The 20,532-nt window shown below is 35.2% G+C and overlaps 1 protein-coding gene across 1 annotated transcript; it reads left to right on the top strand.

Annotated features, from left to right (window-relative positions):
* Positions 1-3,574: 3,574 nt before the first annotated feature.
* On the top strand, positions 3,575-20,003 carry LOC147381452 (T-complex protein 1 subunit theta-like). Its single transcript, XM_086430392.1, has 10 exons — positions 3,575-3,935; positions 7,558-7,820; positions 7,913-8,059; positions 8,155-8,316; positions 15,846-15,923; positions 17,768-17,901; positions 18,953-19,025; positions 19,103-19,180; positions 19,286-19,408; positions 19,851-20,003. The coding sequence occupies exons 1-10, from the start codon at positions 3,791-3,793 to the stop codon at positions 19,968-19,970; spliced, it is 1,323 nt and encodes a 440-aa protein (XP_086286518.1). The 5' UTR covers positions 3,575-3,790; the 3' UTR covers positions 19,971-20,003.
* Positions 20,004-20,532: the final 529 nt, after the last annotated feature.

Here is a 20,532-nt window from a genome sequence, read left to right as displayed (position 1 = left end):
ATCCGCGGGGTGCGCAGATCCGCTTTTGACCCTTGAGGTTTGGGAGTCGCCACCTAGTTATTGTGGTCTAGGAACCAAACTGACTCTAAAATGGGTAAAAACTAATCTACTACAGAAAATCTGAATCCGGGAATCATGTTACGGAGTTGGAAGGTGTTAGGCACCAACCCCGCCCGGCCATTGCCGGTCTCTACTTATCCCAAATAAATCTACATCGCTAATGACAAACCTAGATTAAAAAAAAAAAAAAACTTACCCTCGATCTGCAAAAGTGCTATTCCCTCAGATCTAGTGAAAACGACTCCTTGTATCGTACTTTTTGCTTCGTTCTATCTCCGGATCTGATTTTTGATCTCCGAGACAAGGTATCTCCTTCTTGGATCTGGATGCTTCGAATTTGTTGTGGATTTTTGAGATGTTTTTAAGAGGTTTTTGGGTGTTTTTTAGGGTAAAATCAGAGTAGGGGGTGTTAGGTAAGGAGTTGAGGTTCCAAAATTAGGGTTTTGGAGAGGTTGTGGAGGTTTCTTCACTTACTTTTCCTAGGGTTTTTTCTTTTACGAAAATAGGGTGTGGAGACTCCTATTTATAAAGTTTTTAAAAGCATTAGGGTTTGATTAGGGTTTCTTTTTAGGGTTTCAATTAAGGTTTAGACTTTGGTTTCATGAGATGGACTTAGTCTTTAGGGTTTTGACTTAGGGTTTTGACTTTAGTCTTATGAGATTGACTTGATTAGATTAGAGTTTTGATTTAGGGTTTTGACTTTAGTCTTATGAGATTGACTTGATTAGTTTAGATTAAGGTTTTGATTTAGGGTTTTGACTTTAATACTTGACTTTAGTCTTACTTAATTGACTTTAATTTTGACTTTAGTCTTATTTGATTGACTTTAATATCTTGACTTTAGTCTTACTTGATTGACTTTAAATTTTTGGAGAACCCTCCTCTTTTATATCTTTGATTCTTTGGACCCCCAAATGGAGGGGTCATTAAAGAAATATCTTGCGAACTATCAACAATTTTTCTTGAAAGCCTAATTAATCAATTTTTTGGTTTAAATTTTAATAATTAATTTTATTAATGTTTCACTTTACATTATTTAATGATTTATTTATTAATTTCGAAAATTTTAATTATTAAAATTGTGAAATTACCATTTTGCCCTCGGAGATGATTTTTTACGTTTTAAGTCGTTTTTCAATGTTCCAGGATGTTTTGGAATCAGTTTTTCTTAAGGAATTCAATGGGAATGTTGGTTTTTGTCATTTACGAATTTTTTTGTATGAAATGGTCGTGAACTTTATGAGGGGTATTTTCGTAATTTTGTCAAATTTTGTGAAAATTGGCGAAGTGGTTTACTTGGTTTCAATTTATTGTTTTATGTGTTTGAGTGGGTTTTCCTAAGTGTAATGCAGGCTCTAGGGTTGTTTTGATGTTAGGGGTATTTTGGTAATTTAGTCATTTTTAGTAATTTTTATCGTGAAGCTTCTTTTTGGTTTGCAAGATGATGATTTCTATGTTTCTGGGGTCGTATTTTCCTAGCGTAGCGTGGTTTCTAAGTTTTGTCAGTTCGAGATAGCTCATCCGGATTTCTGAAACATATCTGGTAACAAAATAAAGCATTGGAATAGACATCCATCATTGGGAACCTTTGCGATCGGGTTGACGACTTGATTAATCAGGCGGATGCAAAAATGGGGTGTCTACAGTTATGTATGAACCTTTGTTGCGAATCAGGATTTCCTTATCTCATGGGCGGTAAATCCCGAGAATTCCCTGATTCTATGGATCCAAAAATGGAATGGGAATCTTCTGGATTAGTTATACTATACTAGGGAGATTTCCTTCGAGATCTTTGGGCTTGATGTGCGCATATCAGGATTACGGTTATTCTATGACCGGGTCTGCCTTGCTTAGTAGACCAGGTCTCATTTAGTGTTATGCTGCCTTTCTAGCAAGACTAGGTAGATCTCTGTTTCGACCTGCCTTACTATTGGGTAGCTCCTGTATGCTGATTTACGCATGGTACCACTCAATCGACCTGGACACATGTACGTCTAAAATAATTGCACGATTATTTTCCTCTACAAGGGTATTTTGGTCTTTGAAAATTATGGATAATGCAAAATCATCTGATTTGCTATTAAGTGTGACAAGAGCCATTTTTCCTTGAATTTATTACTTATAGGGAATTATTAGCTACAATTCCTTTGGGTTAGGCTGATTGAAACCTCAACCCAAACTGAGTTGAGGTTGAGATATTATAATTCAAACTCAACTCATCTTCTACATAATTCGAGTAGACTCGTGAATTAGTCGGGTTGAGTTCGTCCGAATTCGGCCAGGTTGCAGCCTAATGTATCAATTAAGACATAGAAAGATGGGCGATGACTCGAAGTAGCACTGAGTGATAGAAAATCATAGATGCTCCTGCTTGAGATACACCTGTTATACTCGACGACAATCGAGTTATCAAAGATTTTCCTTTTTTAGTCAAAATCATTTTCACGGTTTCTGAAAAATTGTCTCATCTCGACTCGGGACTTTGTTATTCTAAGAACTCAGGTGCTGTTTGTTAAACTGAAAAAAATAAGTGCTGAATAGCATTAAGCGCTAAAACTTATAAGCGCTGAATTTAAGTGTTGAAAAAGTTGTTTGTTTAGATGTTGAATCATGTTTGTTACACATTACTGAAACTAGTAAATTGTCTTTGTTATCCTTACAATCATATTATATATTGTTTGCATGTTTCAAATGCCTATTTCTTATCAAACATAAAAAAAATTATTATTTCTTATAAAATTAAAATACAATTCATTTTTGAATAATAAATAATACTCAAATCTTCAATTTATAAATAATAATTTCTATTTAAAATAACTTAATTTTGGATGAATAATTTTCGATGGAAATGAAGGATATGTAATTATAAAAGCACCCTATGAATTAATAAGGGCAACTCACACCATAGCCAATTTTTTTTTGTTTTATATGGATTAAAGTGTTTTGAATGAGCAAATTTTTAGTGAGGATGGTTTAGAGATCATCCTCACAAAAAATCAGTCCATTTTGAAACTTCTAACTCATCAAAAATAGTTAAAAAAGAAAAGAAGGGATGATTTACAGTTCTTGAACTTATTTTGATAAGATTAGACGTTTCAAGATGTACTGATTTTTGGTGAGAATGATTTCGTTATTGTAGAGATCATCCTTATAAAAAATTAACTTATTCCAAAACTTTTAACTTATATAAGACAAAATAATTTAATTATGGTGTGGATTTATTAATTTGTGAGGTGTTTATATACTTATCTATGGGATATAAGAGGTAATATCATTTTAAGAATAATGGTATACTTGTTCATGCTCAAAAAAATAAAGGGCATATTTGTCCGTATTGAAAAAAATGAAGTGCTTATCGCTTCAGCACTTTTTTTCAGAATCAAAATAGTATTGAATTTTTTTCATTTATTTTCAGCAATAAGCGCTGAAAATATAGAGTAAAAAAACGCTATTTTGACAAAAAGTACTGAATTAATTTTTTTTTAGCAATAAGCACTGAAAAATAACGCAAAAAACACTGCCTCAGTTTTCTCCTCTCTTTCTCCCACTAGGGTTTCACTTCAGGTCTGTTGCCTCTATATCTGTCTCTCAGTACAAGTACAACACAAAGAAATCCATTTCTAGGGTTTTGAGATCATCGACTCGCCTTCTCTTCACTTCACTTTGCAGAGTGTTTGTTCGAGGATCTGAACGAAGAAGAGTCTTAGTTTCGAAGATTTGCAGCAAAAAAATGGCGCTTTTGCAACCGCAAGGAATTCAAACGATGCTTAAAGAAGGGCACAAACATTTCTCAGGACTGGAAGAAGCAGTTCTCAAGAACATCGATGCTTGCAAGCAACTCTCCACCATTACTCGATCTTCTCTCGGTCCCAACGGTATTTTCTATTCGAATCTCTGCTTGCGTCTTCACTGAAATAATTATTTTTTTTTGGATCCCTAAGTTTTGGGATGTTTAGGGTTTACTTTGACTGCATTTCAAAATGATCGTTGATTTATTTTAAATAACTGTTGAGTATTAATTAATCTGTCTTTTGTTAGATTATGAATTTGGTTAGGTTTTCACGGTAAAGCAGCCAAATAATTACAATGTGATGCTCTGATAATCTAGCTGTGATGTATAGATGTATATGTGGTTCAGTGGAAAAAATTAGGTACAAAGCATCTGTAAGGATTTTTAGCATTTATCTATTATAAAATGTCCAAAATTTAAAAAATGGTTGCACTGTGCTTCCTCTTTCCTGATGGAAGATGATGAGCAGGAAAAAAAAAAAAAAAGAAAGAAGAAAAACTAGACAACACAATCAGAACTAAATATATTGGGGGGAATCTAGGAATATCTCTAATTGGAGGTAAAATAGAACAAAGCTGACTGAGATGACCAAGGCAGTGAGAGATGATCCGTTGACTCATGAAGAATGACTCATGAGAAATCATATGATCCCAACTGTTTAGATACAAAATCCAACAGTTTGAGATTTATGTGTTTCTTGATAACACATATATCAGAGATACTTATATAGAGAATTAATCTCAAGCACTGGATTTTGTGTTTAAATGGTTGGGATCATATGTTTTTACCATGAGTCAATTCTTCATGAGTCAAGGGATCCTGACTCATATGTATCTATATCATAAAAATACAACGGTATGGTCCACTTGCAACAGTTTTGTATGGGATAAACCTCCTATCAGTTACAGTTTTGTGGGATAAACCTCTCATCAAGCTAGAGTTTTGTGGGATCCACTTTATTTCCTTTACTCGTCATCTCTCCAACTTTACTATATTTCTTCTTTTATCCCTTTAACCCACTTTATTGTTTTTCATATTTTACTTCTTAAGTTCAATTTTTTTTAATAATAACCCCTCCAACATTATTTTTTTCCACTTTTACCCTCTTTACCCCAAAGAGGATGCCCTACCACTACCTTTGCTATATTTCTTCTTTTACTCCTTTAATCCACTTCATTATTTTTCATATTGTCCCTTAACCTCAATTTTTTAATAATACCCCTCCAACTATGGCTAGCAATGGGTCGGGTTTTGCTAAATCCGATCTGACCCGATTATTATTGGTAGGGGCGGATTTACAGTGGGGGCACTTCCCCCACAATAATTTTCAAAGTCTATGGACTAATGAGCTATTTTGATAGATTTTAGCATCGGATAACAAAATCTGTCACTATTGCCCCCACATTTTTTTTTTCACTCTTAGCTGCCCCCACAAATATTATTTTTCACTCTTAGTTTCCCCCACAAAATTTGTTCTACTCTTGGTTGCTCCCATATGGGCAAAATCTTAGCTCCGCCCTTGATTATTGGTTACCCCGAACCCGCCTTGACCCCGACTCAGGTCTAATATTTTTGACCCATCCCCGCCCCGCCTACGCCATGGATCATTTCATGCATTTGTTCCGTATAGGTTGAATATTCCTTATGCTAATAAAAATTTGAATCTTGGTTTTTCGTCTCATCTAGACACTCATCGAGATCAAGTTTACTCATTTGAATCATCCCATTTTTCATGTCATTTCATTAAAATAAATTTAAATTATTGTAAAAAATATCTATTTATATCTAAATAAATGTTTGTTTCCTGTTTTAAGATAGACTGTTAGATGTTGGATCATTAAATATGTTTTTGGGTAATGAAATTAGGCCCATTTACTTATTGGGTCAGGCCAGTCTGGATTCATGTTTAAAATTGGACATAGAATCAAATCTGAAACAATTCGTAATCCGTCCGATCTAACAGTGACTCTGGCAAATCATCCTCCATCCCTTTTCTACAAACTGTTGTCAACCAAAGTAGAGGAGAAAGAAACAAACACATTTAATGATTTAATTGTTAAAAGTAGGTGTACCATTGAAGAATGTTGCTACAATGAATTGTAGTAGCACTATATGAGAACTAGGTGTGGAAACTCATGTAAATCTTTTATCAACCATTAAAAAAAATGTTTTAAGTAGGTTTCCTCAAAAAAAAAAAAAAAGAAAAAAGGATAGAAACAAATTCAAATATTTCAAAGAAAACATACAAATCTGAAAGTTACATTGTGAAAATCTATCTAAATCATACAAAGCTTGCACATCTTCAACCAAAATTAAAGTTAACACTGAAAATTGTTCAAAATCTCCATCTTCAACCATAATTTAAAAGCCACACAATTAAAAAAATATGAGGAAGAAAGTCAAAATGTGGAAACCTATATTCGGAAGAGAGAGAGAGAGAGAGAGAGAGAGAGAGAGAGAGAGAGAGAGAGAGAGAGAGAGAGTAGGGTGGAGGTTCAAAATTGAAATAAATGGCAGTTTTTTAGTCGAACAGTTTTGAATGGTAAGCCAAAGGGTGAGTCTAGCCCGACTAACTTCTTAAAATTCCAAATCTGGTTAAGGGTTGTGATTTCTCATGTTGGCATCCAAAAACACATGATCCGATGCAACAGGCTTGTAGAGAATTAACTTTGAAGTACTTTGAAAAAATATTAAAAAAAACTTTCATTTTCCATCGTTGAATTTTAGTTTTGAGTTTTTTGGGATTGGTAACTGACCATTTTCAACACCTTGGATCATGCTCAAAGAATGTTTTTCTTGAATTTTTTTAGTCTAAGATTTTCCATGAATTACAAAAAGTATGTTGTGTTGGATTTTCAAAGTGGTAATCCATGTTGGCCTAAATGACCCTTAGTGCGATTTTAAATCTACTAAGTTAGTGAGCAAAGGGTTCAACTCCAGAATTAAAATTACCGTGAAAAAAGGTGTAAACCGGTGTTTTTTAGGTAGTTTTTTGTTTTTAGAGGGAAGTGATCCCAGCTGTTAGTTAGATCCTTACCAACCCCATCTCACACCAGCAAATATGTTTATTGGGGGGGGGGGGGAATAAAGATGTGTTTTATATAATAGATAATCGGAGCAGGGCAGGGTATATCAAAACCATCCGTGCCCTGAAACCATGTCGGTTTTTCATTTCTATTATCATAACCACCCCGAAACTGTTTAGAAGTGGGAAAAACCGACCCTATAGGGGCGGGGCAGGTTGGGGCAAAATTGCCATCCCTATCCACCAACTTTTTTTGTTTTTTTTTCCATAGTTATTCCCTTAACCCCAAAGAGGATACCTGTGCTGTAGGCACGAATGGACTCTAGTATATAGATATACGGGGTTAAATGGTGTATTGAATTCATATCGTGGACCCCAAATCATTGGGATAGGGCATATATAATGATTATTATTTTTTCCTTTTTTTTATTTCATATTCTTTTATTCTTGTTCCAAACAGAATTGAATCATGGAAATGATTTGTTTGCTGATGCATGGTTGCGTTGCATTTATTAAAGAGAGAGAGAGAGAGAGAGAGAGAGAGAGAGAGAGAGAGAGAGAGAGAGAAAACTTCTGCTTTCCTTCAGTAATATGCTACTCTTGTGGTGGTTATTCTAAATACTATTGTTTCTTAATTTCCAAAAAAATGGATTTATGTTATTTTTTTTCAATCATTAATCAGGTATGAATAAAATGGTCATTAATCATCTGGACAAGCTATTTGTCACAAATGATGCTGCCACCATTGTGAATGAGCTTGAGGTTCAGCACCCTGCAGCCAAGATTCTGGTGTTAGCTAGCAAAGCTCAACAGGAAGAAATTGGTGATGGAGCTAACCTCACTATATCATTTGCTGGTGAACTTCTTCAAAATGCAGAGGAGCTTATCAGGTCGGGCCTGCACCCAAGTGAAATTATAAGCGGATACACCAAAGCAATCAATAAGGTTTGTTCATTCTTTACTTAGTGATTATAAAAAAACAAGAACATATAAATTTTCCATTATTTTCTTCTGACAGTTATTTCCTTGATTGTTAGACAATTGAAATTTTAGAAGAGTTGGTAGAGGAAGGTTCAGAAACAATGGACGTGCGGAACAAGGATCAGGTTGTTTCCAGGATGAAAGCTGCCATTGCTAGCAAGCAATTCGGTCAAGAAGATATGTTGTCTTCTCTTATTGCTGATGTAAGTATGAGTAACGTACTGCTTGTACTATTACTTTCATTACCATTACAATTACTGGGTTGGGTTCTGAATGCTGTCTTTTTTCTTCATTTCAGGCATGCATCCAGGTATGCCCCAAGAACCCGGCAAACTTTAATGTGGATAATGTCCGTGTTGCAAAACTTCTGGGAGGCGGTTTGCACAATAGTTCAATTGTTCGGGGTATGGTTTTAAAAACTGATGCTGTTGGAAGCATAAAGAGAATGGAAAAAGCTAAGGTTTGCACTCATCCATGTTACCTATTTCCATAAATGCTTCCTTTATTGGTGGCTAAATATAGTGTTAGTCTTGATTTGATCGTTTGGTGTGTATTTTCTTGTCATATCATATGCATGTCATCCTTGTGTTCGCATTTCTCATGAAGTTAGAGCATAGCTACTGCTTGTCATGATGTTAGAATCAAGTGACTATTAGTTGAGAAGTTGGAGCCTAGTGACTATTAGCCATGGCACTGGGGTCAACCAATTTATTAGTAGAGGTGTTATAGCCTAGTAATTAGTAGTCATGGCCTCAAGCCAAGTGAGTGTTGGTCAAGGCATTGGAGCCTGGAGACTATTAGCCACGACATTATAGCCAAGCTATTGTTAGTTGAGGCTTTTGAACCCAACACTTATAAATCATGGCGTTAGAGCCAAACACTGTTAGTCAAGGTATTAGAGCCTAGCAACAATTAGTCATGGTGTTAGAGCCAAGTGATTGTTATTCTATGGAGCCTAGCAACAATTAGTCATGGTGTTAGAGCCAAGTGATTGTTATTCTGTGGAGCCTAGTGAGTAGCAAATATTAGACATAGAGTTGGAGCTTGATGACTTATAGTCATGGATTAAGGCCCTTATGAGGGGTGCATGATTTTTGAAATATGGCGCTCTATTTGTCAACAATGATTGGCCATCAGTTTTGCTTGGGGGGCAAGGTGCGTTACATTTTTTGTTTTTTGAGGCAAGGATTACATCCCAATTTGTGGGTGCATCTCTTGAAAAGACAATGATAGTCGTTTCACTGATGAGCAGCCTTTGGACATGTGATATTTTTGGCAGCTTCCATTGATATTTGAGTTGGGAGTGCATTAAGATTCCCTTTATAAATAGGAGGGGGGGGGGGTTTCTATCCTTTTCACTTCTGCTGTTGCTTAAGTTTGCGAGTTACTAATTTCTAAGTGCTTTCTTTCTTATACTTCCTTTGATTTTTTCGATGATGAAAAGGCATAGAAAGCCTTCTTTGATAAAAGAATGAGAGGCACCACTAGTCAAGGAGACAACATCTCAAGGGGGATGAAAAGTTGTGTCAAGTTCAAAAGGAATGTGCCACGCCTTGATAATCGTTTCCTAGGTGAGGCATCTTTTCGTTCTTTCCCTTCACCACCATAGGATCATGGGCAGATTATATTGTCAACAAAGGGGAAAAAAGCAAGTTAGCTATAAGCCATGGCCTCACCACATTTGTTCCCTTGGTTTAGATGGATCTTACTCCTGTTGTGCAATTCATGTTGAACCCCTATCCTTCATATTTGTGGGCAGAATGGGTTAAGGATACTTTAAGAGAAGGGTGTACAAAGCAACTAGTTTGAAGGAAGTGGGATTCTACACGTACTTATGCCCCCGGGCTACTTAGCTTGATGGGAAAGCAACTAGTTTGAAGGAAGTGGGATTCTACATGGCCTTATGCATTTTTTTGCTCGATTAGTCTAATTGGCTCGGTGTACAAAATTTTATCCAAAATGCTAGTAAAGAGATTAGAGAAGGTGTTACATTGTATTATTGGGGCGTATCAAGGGGCTTTCTATTGGGTCGTCAGATTCTGGATGGCATTCTAATAGCTAATGAATGTATTGACTCTAGAAGGAAACTCAATGAAGCGGGTCTTGGGTGCCAGATTGATCTTGAAAAAGTCTATGATCATGTCAATTGGTCCTTCCTTGAGTATATGCTTTGTTGGATGGGGTTTGGTAATATTTGGATTAAATGGGTGATGAAATGTGTCACGTCTCCTTTCTCTATTTTAGTAAATGGGTCACCTGAAGGAGATTTTAAGAGTTCTAGAGGTTTAAGACAAGGGGATCCATTGTCACCTCATTGTTCTCGTTAGTCATGGAAGCTCTCGGTAAATTGATTTAAAAAATAGTCCAGAATGATAGTTTGTTAGGGTTTAGAGCGGTTAGTTAGGGGCATCTCATTTTTCACCTCCAATTCGCATATGATACTCTCATTTTTCTAGATTTTTCAACGTCGTAGATGAGGTTTCTGAGTAGCATTCTTGGGTGTTTTGAGGTAGTGTCTGGAATCCCTGTTAATCTTAATAATACCATGGTGATGGGGGTTTGTGCAACTCAAGGGATTGATGTGTTGGCAGCATCGGTTGGGTTCAAGTCGGGTTCTCTGCCTGGTACCTATCTCGGGTTACCTCTTGTTGTGAGTTCTAGAATAAGGAGATTTGGGATCCAATGTTGGGGAGATGGGTAGAAGGTTGAGGGTTTGGAAAGCCATGTATTTATCTAAAAGGGGAAAACTAACTCTTATCAAGAGTACACTAGCGAGTGTCCCTAACTATTTCTTGTTTCTATTCTCTGTTCCTTGTAGTGTGGAGGTTAAATTCACTAAGATTTGTTGGGATTTCTTTTGGCATGATAAGGAGGCCAAAAGAAAGTATTATATGGTGAGTTGGAGGAAGTTGTGCATATCGAAAGCTAGAGGGGGTACGGGAATTAGAAACTTTGCAGCGATGAATTCTGCTCTTTTGTCTAAGTGGTTGTGGAGATTCGGTGAAGAAGAAGGTAGTTTGTGGAAGGTAATCGTGGACAAATTTGGGTTGAAGGAGTTGGAATGGGAGTCAAAAGAAGCTAATGGAATATATGGGTGTGGGGTTTGTAAGAGCATCTTACGACACTTACCTTCATTCAGTAAGAAGGTGAGGTTTAAAATGGGGAAGGGTAATATAATTCGCTTTTGGGAAGATAGGCGATGTGGTGATTTACCTTTGCAAGAAGTTTTTCCAGATCTGTATGTGGTGTCGAGCAAAAAGAGGTCGACCATTGACTCATTCCTGGTAGGGGACGATTTGGAGAAAGCATGGGGGCTTTGGTTTTTGGAGGGACTTCAATGATTGGGAAATGAGTAGTGTGGAGCGTCTATTGGAGCTAGTCGATGTTGGAATTACACTTAGCAAACAAGAATATCATAGATTATGGGATGGTACAAGAGAAGGGGGCTTCACCTTGCGATCTATGTATATGGATGAATTAGCAATTTTGACTTCCATATTCCCCGCTTCTATGATTTGGAGTATAAAGGTTCCCTAAAAAATTTCAGTCTTTGCGTGGCAAGTATCCTTGGGTAGGTTAACCACTATGGATCAACTCATTAGAAGAGGTTTCCAAACACCAAATTGTTGCATCTTTGTGTATGGAAGATCTACAACGGTTGACCACATCCTCTTGCATTGTGAAATAGCGAATCGGTTGTGGGCTCATTACCTTAGTCTTTTCGGTTTGGAAGGATGTCTACCTCATACAACTCGTGAGCTATTTAATCTGTGGCTATTTTGGGGGATTCCGTTTCGCCGCTCAAGTGGAGCCTATTGCCTTTTGCCGTTTGTTGGGGCTTATAGAAGGAAATGAATAAGAGGATTTTTGAAGGAAATGAGTCATCGCTTGGAAGCTCAAGATTAATGTGTTAGAGTTACTTTTCTATTGGGGTAAGGCATCATAAGTGTTCAAGGGCATTTTCTTTGAGGATTTTGTCGCTCGTTGGGATATAGTTTGTAATTTGGGAGATTAGCTGGATTTTTTTGGTTTTCTTTTTCTTCTTTTTTAAGCTTTGTATTTTTGCGACTTCTCGTCTTCATTCTAATGAAATTTTAACTTATCACAAAAAAAAAAAAAGTGGCGTACAAGGACTTATACCTTCGTTTGCACTTGGGGGCATGCATTCATCTCTCTGGAGATATGCAAGTTTTGATGGGCTCCGGTTATTTGGTGATTATGGGTAGTGAAGTTGGACTCTTTTTAGCAAGAAGCAAGAGCTAATAGAGGGCCTTTCTTTCAGTCAGTTTGCCACCAAGAAAAATCTAGACCCTTAAGAGCACCAAGATACAAACTTTGTAGTTGAACTTTGCTGGATGATCAAATATTATTTTCCAAATTATAGACCAACAATACAAGGAAAACAACCTCTCTTACAATTGTTAACTTCCAAATTACAGACCCAACCCCACCTTCCCATAAAATCATCAAAATGAATTCTTCTTGACACCTTACTCCGGAAAAAAAAAAGAGAAAATATTCAAGAACAATGCTTGAGAAGATTCGGACTTCCCTTCGAACACATGTAAATCCATTCCTTCCAAAAGACTGCAAAAGGAAAGATACTCCAAAAGCAGCCTTTTAGACCCTTTAAAGCCATTCCCCCACTCACTCCAAGAGCAAAACTGCGAGTGAATTATAATGGGCATGCAACCTTCTACTCCAAATAAGTCTAGAACTTTACTTTACACAGAACGAGCAATCGGGCAGTGCATAAGAAGATGCTTTGTTGCTTCCACATCTTCTCTACAGATATAACACATATTAGGCCCCAAGGGCCATGCTACATGAGCTGCTCCATGGCAAGGATTCTTTTTGTGTGGCACATCAAATAAAGAAGGCAATCTGAGCCCCGAATTTGTTGACTAAGGGACCGGAGAAGGATGCACAATCCCTTTAAGGAGTGAATACAACTATTTAGCGAAAACACACCATTCTGATTTTGTCACGTCTCAAAAATTCAACCCGAATTCCCATGATTCTCAAGTTGAATCCAGAGGCATGATATATAACTCATATCATGATAATCAATAGATAGACGTAAACAACATATAAATATCTATATGTCATACCTGATCATTGCCCAACAGAATAGATATGTATCCTACATCAGCGTACTTGACATATATATAAAATAGTGACGACATAATACTGTGTTCATAATTACATTAGAAAACGACAACGGAAGACTTAAACCTAATTTTATTTCAAGACTCACTAGTAGTACCCATGCTCTACTCCTAGAAGTTTGGACTGATCATCTATAAAGTCATGACATTGAGCTTCTTTGGAAAGATCACCTAAACCAGGTGCACTTGAAATTTGTGATGTCGTAGGGTGAGTAACATGGGAGTTACCCAATAGGGGAATCTTACAATTCTAAATAATAGCATTTTATATGCAGTTTAAACATTCTAAGAATTCGTAAATCATGTATGTTTGATATTCAACACATAATTGAAAATAATTGAACACTGATGTCATAAAACCTAATAGGAAATTGAAACACAATTAAAATTTGAAGAACTTGTAATAATATAACCTCAAATAATAGAGTACTATAATAGAGAGTTGAGACTTACGACTGATGTGAACATCTCATTCAAAATACAATTATTCCAATACTTCACTAGTGTGGAATCCCACCGTTAGTTCCTAATTTTATGGTCAGCCTCTGCTATAATTTGGGTAACTGTTTTCTGGCTCAGGTTGGCCATTGATCAAGGACTTAAGAAACGGGTCAAATCAAGTATGTCATTTTTTCTTGACTATTCTAGACTATTAATGATCATTAACTAGTCATCTTCATCTATGCCAATTTGGTGTGCATTTGATAATCTCTATTTATCATACAACTATCTACATCTTGTTCTCTATTAAAGATAGAAAGGAAATTTTCGGATTCCTGTTGTGATGTTGTGTTCTTATGCATCCCATAATACATAAGAACTCAAACAACGCAACTATTATCATAGAATAACACATCATTCCAGAAATATCACAATATGTTATTCTTTATAGGTTTTCACAATCTTTTTAATAAATTACTAAAATACTACATATAAGTATTTGTTTTCTTTTAGTTCTCATATTTTATTTTAAATAAAATACTTTTCTTGCCCAACTTTTTAATTTGAAATAGTTGGTAATCTATAATAAAAAAGATTAAAGTTGTCCACTAGTTTAATTCATTCAAAATCATGTATCTTATAAAATATGAACAAAATATATGAATTGTATGTAAAAACAACAACTTATATAGTTGCTTTATTTTCTTTTTTGATAAGTACAAAATACGTATAAAACATGTATAAAGTACGTATAAAGCAGCAAGTTTTTTATTATTCAATCTAGCATAAATATTGTGTAAATTTTATACAAAAACAAAACTTTCATAGTTGTATTTTTTATTTTATTTTTATCAATACTGTATTTTTTTTAAACACGTATAAAATACGTATAAAGTACGTATAAAGCAACAAATATTTTGATCATTCAATCTAGTACACATAGTGTAAATATTATACAAAAACAACAACTTTCATAGTTGAATTTTATTTTTAGCACGTATAAAATACATATAATAATATTTGATCAATCAATTCATCTAGTATACATAGTGTAAATATTTTACAAAAACAACTTTTATAATTGCTGTATTTCATTTTTAGTATGTATAAAATACGCACATAATATATGTATAAAGTAACTACAAGCATGTAATACTCTTTTTCAAATAAAACAGTAACTATTAGTATACCTTAAACTCATAAAAACAGTAGTATAAATATATATAAAATATGTGCATGCTATTAAAAATAATTACGAAATAATTTTTTTGTTTTAAAATTACCAAATCAGAAATGTTTTAAAATTACAAAACAAATTTTGTTTTACAACTACAAAATTAGAATTTTTTTTAAAAAAAAATTTGACTAAGACTATCATAAAGAATTAAAAGGGCCTACTTCTTCTTTCTCTTTTCTCTTTTTTCTTTCTTTTCTCTTCCTTCTACCTCTTCTTTCTTTTCTCTTCATTTTTTCCTTCTTTCTTTTCTCTTTCTTTTTCCTTCTTTCTTTGTGTAGAATAAGAAACAAAAAAAATCTGCTAACACAAAATATTAGATTTTATTAAAATATCTAGATATTTACTAAAAATTCTAGTTCTTTAAGAATTTTCTAAAAATTTGGACTTTGGTCATTTGACTTGGTCAATATTGGTTGACCAAAGTTTGACCATGTCGACCAAACTTGAGTCAACAATGGTTGACTCAGTCAACCTTAGTTGACTTGGTCAATATTTTTGTTGTTGTTGTTGGACATTACAGGTTTGACCCAAATAATGCAGTCATTTTTCTCTAGCCGAAACTGAACCTCCTCCACACTTCTTTATAAGGAGCATGTTGCCACTAACTCCCAGTCATTTAAGTTTTTTCTGAAGCCAAAGTTCTTGAAAATTGTATTCCCTTACCGAAGCTATGGGAAGCTCTTCTTCTGTGAAAACTCGTAAAGTTGGGGAAATTGAAGTTGGGGAAATTGGTATTTTAAGAGGTGATTCACCACACCAAACATCCTCCCAAAAGCATACCCTCCTCCCCAATCCAACAGGGAAACGAACTTGTCTCCAAAAGGCTGGCAAAGATCTGAGCACCCCTTTCCAACCCTCACGAACATTGTCTTTCCTTGCATGTTTAACTGCTTAAAATCTACTGCTTCTGATGGACTTTTTTAATTGTGAATTTACATTCGTAACTCCATGTAGCTTCCTGCACTGCAGGATAGGGAATATACATACATACATTCATGCATGCATGTTCTGAGTTTTGAATTCTGATGTTACGCCTCAACTGTTTAGAATATATAGATGGAAAATTTTCTTTTTGATCTGGTTTGGAGTTTAATTCTCGATTCTTATGTGACATTATTCTATCGTTGATTTTCTCTTTTGTAGATTGCAGTGTTTGCTGGAGGTGTTGATACATCAGCAACTGAAACAAAAGGAACTGTTCTAATTCATAGTGCTGATCAGGTTCTTATGGAGAAGCTTTTGTTTAGTGGTTGCTGATTTAGAAATCCGTATCTGTACTCACTCATGATCAATGAAGCCTACTTCCTATTCTAATATTTGTCACCTTTCCCAATTCACTTGTTTCTATGCCATTTATAAATGCATATGCCATATAATGTGTTTGAGCCAAATCCAATGACAAATAGTTAAGCTTTTGTAGGAGACATATGGAAGGAATCTTAAATAGTATCTCCCTGCAGGATGTGCACGGTTATCCCAATTATATGCTGTTGGTTTCTGAATCTTACAGATGCGGTGTTTTTATGTTAAAACTATGCACTTTCTTATATCAATATCTGATATAAATATGCTCATCTATCTGGTTGCACAATTTTCAAGCACAATGAAAACATGGCTATTGCCAGCTGTGCTCAACAAACCTTTTGCTACTTTAAGCTTTTATTATATTTTGATCTAAGATGCCCATATATGGACCTAGTATGAATACTGGCATGGGAAATGGGGGTGCTACTAGCCATTCTCCCAAAATCTAGGATACAGATACCAGCACTGGTATTGTAGTTTTTAATATCTTCATCCCATGCTTTATTTTTCTGTTTTTAAGCTAAGTACGGCTTTCTGTTTTTAGTTCATGCCAAACAAGCAAATTTTCAGTAGCTAAGAGAACAATTAATATTATATTAATGTAAGAAATGTAAAAAAAAATTATATAGTAGAAGTAGCTGTTCAGTATCTAACATCTGTATCATGTGGATACAGATGTGCTGCATATTGGATAATCTGTTGGGTGCCTTATTGCCCTTTGTTAGATGCAATTTTACATTAAGAAATGACAAAAACCCTTGCAAATTTACAGTATTTTGTGGATGTATCAAGCAGTGCCTATGTTATCATTCTAGGACTTAGGGCATATTATATATAATCTTCATATTAATGTAAATAAGAATTTTATAATTAAATAAAATATTCATTGTTAAGATCTTGGCAAGAGCTTCTAACAGTACTATTTTATCAGAAACCAATTTATGAGTTCAATTTCGTGGCATTTTACTTATCCAAAAAAAGTTATATGACAGTGAGAAAATTATGGAAAATTCTACTTGTAAGAGAGATATATGTGGGTAGATGTGGTTGGTTAAGATAAGGTAGTTTGGAAGTTTTATAAATTTAGGCAGCCAAGAGATGTTATTTCTTTAACAGAACAATTAAAAGATATTAAAGAACTTCCCTTCAGTGAGCACAACCTCCTTAATTTTTAGTTCTCTGAGAATGGATGACAATTTGATAAATTTTGGACAATTAAGTTATTTGTTAAGTCCACATTTGAAAGGTTAGAATTTAGAAGGGTCTGATTTTTTGGGAGGATCAACACTTGATGTACTCCATGTGAACCTTTAAACCATGATTAGAGACCTATGCTAAGCTTTTTTTTTTTGTGATAAGTATAACTTTATTCAAAGCCTATGCTAAGCTATTGAGTGTCACAATTTCATCTAGAACCGTTCTTTACATTTATGATATCTTTTACAGTCTTTCTTATTATCTTTATTAGCTATATGTGTTAGATATTAAACTTGGACTTCACCCTAGCTTCTATTAAATTTAAAAATATTACAATCAAGTTTAATTTGTCATGGAGGAGTTTTGTGTAACTCTTGCCAACCTAAGTTTGAAGAATTATTGTTAATTAGTGTTTGATGCCTTACATTTCCTTATTGCTTCCTATGGAGATGAGCTGACAATGCATTTATGTATATCTTTAGTCTTAAAACGCCTTGTCTTGGAATGATACCAATAAAATGCTTCACTAAGGAGAATATGTTTTGTTATGTGGGTTCTTGCAGCTAGAGAACTATGCGAAAACAGAGGAAGCCAAAGTTGAAGAGCTTATAAAAGCAGTTGCTGATTCAGGTGCCAAAGTTATTGTTAGTGGAGCAGCAGTTGGAGAGATGGCACTACATTTCTGCGAGCGTTACAAGTAAAATGTTCTTTTCCACCTATTTAAATTCCTTAAAATTTGTCTAATGTGCTATTTGCATTCATGGTAGGGCTTAGATGCATTGCCGGGAAAGTTGTAGGAATCCTTAGTGCTCAGAGAGGCCCAATACCCTGGGTGACCTTGTGTGTCGTCCACCCATAATCCATGTGACAGAGAAAATGCATTCTACGTCTAAGTTTCTTTTCCCATTACACACGTATTTGCATAACATATGGGTCTTTTTTAATTCACGTATCCATTTCCTGCATGTGTAATATAAGGCTGGGATCCAAAGACTTCTGGAAAATTGGCATCTAAAGTCACATATACTCAGGGCCCACAGAGATAATTTAAAGGTTGATTTTAGATGAGGATGATATTAAATGGTGACAAGATCATCTTCACAAAAATCAGTCCCTTTTGAAACTTCTAAGCCTATCATCAAATGTGCATTAAGGGTAAAAATGGATGGTCCAACTTGTAAGTCACACATACTCATAGGGGGGTCCACAGAGATAATTTATGGGTTGGTTTTAGATGAGGGTGATCTCCATGGTGACAAGATCATTTTAACAAGAATCAATACATTATGAAACTTCTAAGCCTATAAATGGGCTTAGACCCATAGCTCAGTTGGTTTGATGCTTTGCAAAGAAACTTTGAGGTCGTGGGTTCAAGTCCAGCTTACCCATAAAAAAAATGGGCATTTAAGTTAATGGTAAAAACAGATGGTCCAACTTGTAACCACTTTTTGTAGACTGGAAACATCGCAGTGTGTTGATTTTGGTGAGGATGACCTCCTCTATCTCCATGTAGGCCCTATGGGCATGTGTGACTTTAGGTGCCAACTTTCCTATGGGCTAGAAACATTGCCTGGGCCCTAAGGGCATGTGTCACTTTAGATGCAACTTGCATTTGCTGAGTGCAGTTTATTTGTGAATATCTTATACCACAGTTGAATAATTTTTTTTTTTTTTCCATCTTTCATTTACATATTTTGTTTTAGTGGCCCACATAAACAAGCCTACTAATCGTAGAATCTTACTCACAGGCTCATGGTATTAAAAGTCAGTTCAAAGTTTGAACTGAGGCGGTTCTGCCGTACAACTGGTTCTGTAGCTATTGTAAGTATATTATCACTAGATGTCACCTGAAATCTCCTCGATCTTTTCCTTATGTGCTTCCGTAATCTTGGTAACAGTTGAAGCTTAGCCAGCCAAATCCGGATGATTTGGGATATGCAGATTCTATTTCAGTAGAGGAAGTTGGTGGTGTTCGGGTATACTCCTCACAGTTCCCATGACTGAAGTTGTTACTTCAAAACTTGCATCATTTCTAGCCCTGACTTTGCCCATGAATTTATAGTTATTCTTTCATCCCACAGGTCACTATTGTGAAAAACGAAGAGGGTGGAAACTCTGTTTGCACTCTGGTTTTACGAGGAAGTACTGATAGTATATTAGACGACCTTGAAAGAGCAGTTGATGATGGTGTGAATACCTATAAGGTATTTTGTGGAGATTTTTGTTGATGTATTGATCTTTTTGCAACTTATTCCAGTTTCTAGAAGGTATTTTAGAAACAGTCCCATGTGAAATTGGTGATATTAGGTTTTGCCCCCTGGCAAAATGCAAGATTAGGTTTACCCCTCTTGAACATAAGTCAACGTTGCTTTTTCTTGATGATTTAACAGTGAAATTTTGATTTAGTAATTTAAGCATTTGAAAAAAAAAAAGTTCCACTGTTAAAACATCAAGAAAATGCAACATTGACTTACAGTCAAGGAGTGTAGACCTAATCTTGCATTTTGCAAGGGGGTAAACCAAATATCACCAATTTTGCAGGGGGTTATTTCTAAAATACCCTTTCTAATAAATGGTTTTCATGGTACTCCTAAGATTGTTGTTGCGTGACTGAATATCAACACTTTCATAACTTGTTTGTCTCAGGCAATGTGCAAGGACAGCCGTCTAGTTCCGGGAGCTGCGGCAACTGAAATTGAATTAGCAAGAAAATTGAAAGAATTTTCTTTTAAAGAAACAGGGTATTTTCTTATATCTTATCACTAAGCACAGTTCCAGACTTTTTTTTTTTGAAAAGTATAATATATTGATCAGAGAGGGAAAACAAGAAACACAGTTCCAGACTTTCTAACTGCCCCAGTGATTGATAATGCATGATTTATCTTATACTTGGTCAACTCGCCTCCCATTATCACTCATGTTTAGATGTTTATATGAAAGTTCTAGGAATCTATTATCAGTTTTCAAAGTTTTCAACCTATCAAAGGTGTGGTAGGCATCATCTTGAGGTTGTACGATTGGCTGTTCTCTAGACTGTGATGAGAATCTTGGGTATTTTGGCCTTTGAGCATTGGTGTAATTTAGAGGGCAGTCTAGACTTTAGACATGTTAAATTTGAGTTTACAGTCATTTAGAAATTTTTAGTTAAGGTTGTTAATGCTTTATGTGAGAATTTGGTTAGCTTGGTCAATGGGTGTGTATGATTGCTGGGAATTCGTTTTCCAGTGAATATGAATTCCTTTGGAAAATGGTTGTGAGAAAATGAATTTCAAGGAAACAATAGTTCAACCATTTGATTGTACCAATAAAAATATCAAAAAGAGAGTTC

This window comes from Akebia trifoliata, unplaced genomic scaffold (assembly GCF_017979445.1).
Source record: "Akebia trifoliata isolate Shusen 1 unplaced genomic scaffold, ASM1797944v1 Contig00478_ERROPOS124522, whole genome shotgun sequence".
Lineage (NCBI taxonomy): Eukaryota > Viridiplantae > Streptophyta > Magnoliopsida > Ranunculales > Lardizabalaceae > Akebia > Akebia trifoliata.
The sequence above is the reverse complement of the archived record's forward strand: the minus strand, read 5'-3'. Positions and strand labels throughout refer to the sequence as shown.